The sequence below is a fragment of the Puccinia triticina genome, chromosome 12A (genome assembly GCF_026914185.1).
Source record: "Puccinia triticina chromosome 12A, complete sequence".
Lineage (NCBI taxonomy): Eukaryota > Fungi > Basidiomycota > Pucciniomycetes > Pucciniales > Pucciniaceae > Puccinia > Puccinia triticina.
Genome location: NC_070569.1, coordinates 2,539,657 through 2,543,590, shown reverse-complemented (window position 1 = coordinate 2,543,590; position 3,934 = coordinate 2,539,657). Strand labels below are relative to the sequence as shown.

At 43.3% G+C, this 3,934-nt stretch overlaps 2 protein-coding genes across 2 annotated transcripts; both read right to left on the bottom strand.

The window, feature by feature from the left end:
• Positions 1–1,136: 1,136 nt before the first annotated feature.
• On the bottom strand, positions 1,137–1,496 carry PtA15_12A228 (uncharacterized protein; the record flags this gene model as incomplete). Its single annotated transcript, XM_053161816.1, has 1 exon — positions 1,137–1,496. The coding sequence occupies one exon, from the start codon at positions 1,494–1,496 to the stop codon at positions 1,137–1,139; it is 360 nt and encodes a 119-aa protein (XP_053025796.1).
• Positions 1,497–2,686: 1,190 nt separating this feature from the next.
• Positions 2,687–2,929, bottom strand: PtA15_12A227 (uncharacterized protein; the record flags this gene model as incomplete). Its single annotated transcript, XM_053161815.1, has 1 exon — positions 2,687–2,929. The coding sequence occupies one exon, from the start codon at positions 2,927–2,929 to the stop codon at positions 2,687–2,689; it is 243 nt and encodes an 80-aa protein (XP_053025795.1).
• Positions 2,930–3,934: the final 1,005 nt, after the last annotated feature.

Sequence of the window (3,934 nt, the reverse complement as noted above, 5' to 3'; positions counted from 1 at the left end):
TTTTGTCTTAGTGGTTTCAACCACATTCCAGTTGTGTTTCAGTTGACTTCTGCATGACTTCTGGATGGTTTATGCATGAATCCAGGATCAGTTTCAGATCATTTGTGGATTAGTTCCAGAATTTTTCATTAATTCTTATACTAATTTCATCAAAGGCATCCAGCACAGTTACGGAAAAAGGGTACAGTATGGCACTCTCTGGAGAGTGCGTCAAAATCTCCCCTGGTGGTAGATTCTTGTGACACCTGATGAAGTTATGATGGGCTTGATCAGGTATCACACAGGATGAAAATTAAAATTTACAATCATGCTTGCAATATACCACTGACAAACATGGCCTTAGAAATCTGACCACCAAAGAATTTGATTGCCTTGCTTTTGTACCATTGAAAACTCACTCCTGCATACTTGCAGGCTTTTATTTTTCTGCTACACAGAAGCTGTTTTGAAATGATGAAAAGGCTTTTCCCACCTGTTCTACTGCAGGTAAACTTGGTGTTAACAAAGCTTACAACCAGTTTGCTTCAACAGGTTGCATTTGCGACAAAATTGAAAAATGAAACTGCCAAAACGGCATACATGTTCATCTGGAAGCTTCATCAGTTATTGAGCATGAACATTTTATAGCCAAATTTCACAGCATTCTCTTAAAGTTATAGGGAGGAGTTTGCAAGAGGAGGTAATGTAAATATAACATCAAATGACAGCTGTAAGATTGACAAACAAAACATCCATTCTCAAATTTTGTGTGGCTCAAGTAAAATTGAAATCATAGCAATTTCACAGGGGTTGCTAGATTCTATTTGTAATTTTTTAAACAGTGAATAATTACCATATGCATGAGCTTGAGTGACTATCATTCAACAGGGTTCTACAGAGGATGCATCGTTTTGGTTCCACACCATACCACTCATATAGTTGATTTGTATCAAATGAATGTAACACGACATAATGAAAAAGATTGTGAAGTTGTTTAAGGTTAATAATTGGTTCAAAATTCTTTTTCTATATCCATGTCTACAGTCTACCCTGAGATTAAGCAAGTGTAAACAATCAGAAAAGAAGCAGATTAGAGAAACTTTGGAAAAGGTCATAGATGTCGCAGCACCAGAGAAAAAAACACACCTGGTTTGAGATTAGTATGAGCCAAGCGGATCCATGAACTCCCCTGCAGGAGATTTTTTGTCGTCGAGGGAAGCTGGGGAGACATGAGGGAACTTGCATTTGGTGATCTGGGTGGCAGAGTCGCCCCTGAGAGCGGTCACTTCGCCGATGGTAGGCGCACTTGCTATTAGTGCCTTGTCATGCATGAGGGATCTGGCGCCATCGGCTTTTCGGAAATTGCCGACAATCTGAGTCGTCCACCCGGTTGCGCTAAGAACGGCGGCCGACCGCCCGCACGGCAAGAATCTTGCGAGCTCCGCTAGCAGTAATGGGGCAGCCAAGACGAGCTGGAAAAGCGTCCCGAGGAGCATGACGCTCAATAAAAACCACATCTTCTTTGCTTGCTCAATCGATCTTTCTGAAAATATTCCGGCCGTAGAGTGTTATGATAGGTATTTGGATGGAAAAAGTGGGACTTGCTAGGTTGCGTACGTCTATATTGACAGGGAAGGTACGGGGACGGCCTTTCATGAGCTATGTAGTACTTCTCTCGCCCTGGCTCCAAACTTTTTCTTGGCATTTGACTGATCGAAAGTGATGCTTCGATTTGTGTATATACAACTGTTGACATAGGTCTTGATCTTGCGCCTCTTTGCAACATGTCGCGAGCCGAGAGTCCTTTGGATACCAAAAAACCGTTGTTTGTGGGAAAGTGAGTAAAGGCTTCGGGCCGCTTGTTGCATCGACGGCGGCGCTTTGCCCCGCTACACAAGTTTGGGCACGCTGTACCGGCTAAGTTTTCAGCTGGCTTTTCAAGCCAAAATGGAATTCTCAAATTGATCAGTTGATTATCCTGTTGCCTTTTCTGTCTGACTGGGTGTTGCAGCTCATTTGGATATTCATTCATTTGCCTGACTTTCGAGATAAAATTCAGATGCTTCAAACATGTTTAGCTACAGAACTGCAATTGCCCATACGTCAATGGCCATTGTTTTATTCAAGATTCAACATCCTGAGTGGCCATGAAAAGGAGGAGCAGGAAAACTGATCTCAAACAACATCTGATTGCTGATAGTGGCCTTTATTATGATAGTGGAGGTAGTTTGTGGTTTTGATTGACACGTTAGTTCCGTATTGTCAATTATGTAACAATTTGTAGTACATAATCTAAAGAGTGTCGCTGGGGCAGATATTTGCATTTTGCACATTTGTGTGAACTAGAGTGGATTGTACAACATTTATTAAAATGAATATTACACAATGACGTCGGAAGTCATACAAAATCATATGCATCCCAAGAAAAGAGTGTAGGCTTGTCGGGGGGTTGAGAGGCCCCGTTCATGGTCGTCGAGGAAAGCCGTAAATATTTCGTGATCTTCCTCCGCATGTGTTCTTGTATGTCTAGATTATAAGACTAAGTGGATGGAAAGAGAGGAAGTAGGTCAAGGAAATGTTAAAGGAAGGTTTACAAGTAAATAAGCTATATTACTATAAACCAAAGAAAGCAGGATGTCCAGCAAGGAGAGAAAAGGTAAAGTAATTACCTTGTTGCAGTAGGTTGGAGACTCTGAAGACCACGAAATTAGACTTCAGCTAAGTTGAACGGATCACTGGCTGACGCCTCAGAATTGATTGCTTCAACAGCCCCGGACTGGGGGTCAACAGCCTCAGATTTGGCGGCTTGGCTTGCCGACTCGCCCGTACGATCAGCAAGCTCGTTCACGAAGGGCACAAATTTGAGCGCTGGGAGCATATCAAACACTGGAGTGGCCGCGGCGAACCGGAAAAGCGCCCCGAGGAGAATGGTCGCCACTAAAAATTTCATGATGGTCGCCTGAGCAAGTCGATCAGGTTTGTTGATTGTCGGGGAGCTTGTGCTCAGTCTGGGAGGCAATGAGTGTGAAGTATGGCTTGAGTACAACCTGCTGGGTGAGGTGGCCAGCTATTATATATATCTCTATGGACTCGGGGACAGAAAAAAAGCTGTCCTTGATCTTCTTCCTTTGACGGAAACCGCTACCAAGCATAGCAAGGGTGATACTGGAAATGGCACGGCACTCCCCCCCTTCCAAGCCCATTTTCTAGACCATGTAAGCAACCGCATCAATCGCGGTTTGATGTCACCCGAATCAGCGCAACTGATGCGAACCCTCACCGCTTCGGGCCGGAATCCCGGCTTTGGATCAGAGGTACGCCTCCCAGTAGTACGAATTGGAGACCCTGACAAATTTTACCACATGCTGATCACCGGCAACCATGCCAATGTTGAGAAAAGGGTCTTGTTGCTAAAAGTGGAATGTCATCGAGCCAAAACTCCTACAAAGAAAAGCAAGATGGGTTTTGTCTTGGTGCCCAACGGGCACCCAAATTTCGAAGGTTTGAGAAAAAGCCAATCAAACTTGGTGTTATAAATCATAGCCATATTGCACTTGAGGGATTGATCTTGGGAGTGGGGTGACATTGTGCCAAACTCCCTGCTGGGAAAATTGGGATAGGGTTTTTGTTGATGCCCTCAAGCTAACACCTAGCAGCCAAGTTTCACAGAAGTTACCCTCAAATATTCTGTAAGAGGACAGGATGGGATAGGGATGATATTCTCAAGTTAGAACCTAGAGTAGCACTCTTTCTATTTCGTGAGAGAAATTTCAGTCCAAGATTCTCAGCTACTTCACAATTACTGAATTACTGAAGAAAAAATGAAAGAAAAAGGAAAAAGTGGGAATGAACATTCAAATGCAAAACAGTGCTCTGGTTGAGCCTTGTGAAAGATTTTGTGAAACCTCCCAAGTGGGGGTTTCAATATCAAAATTTTAACAGCATGTATTACACA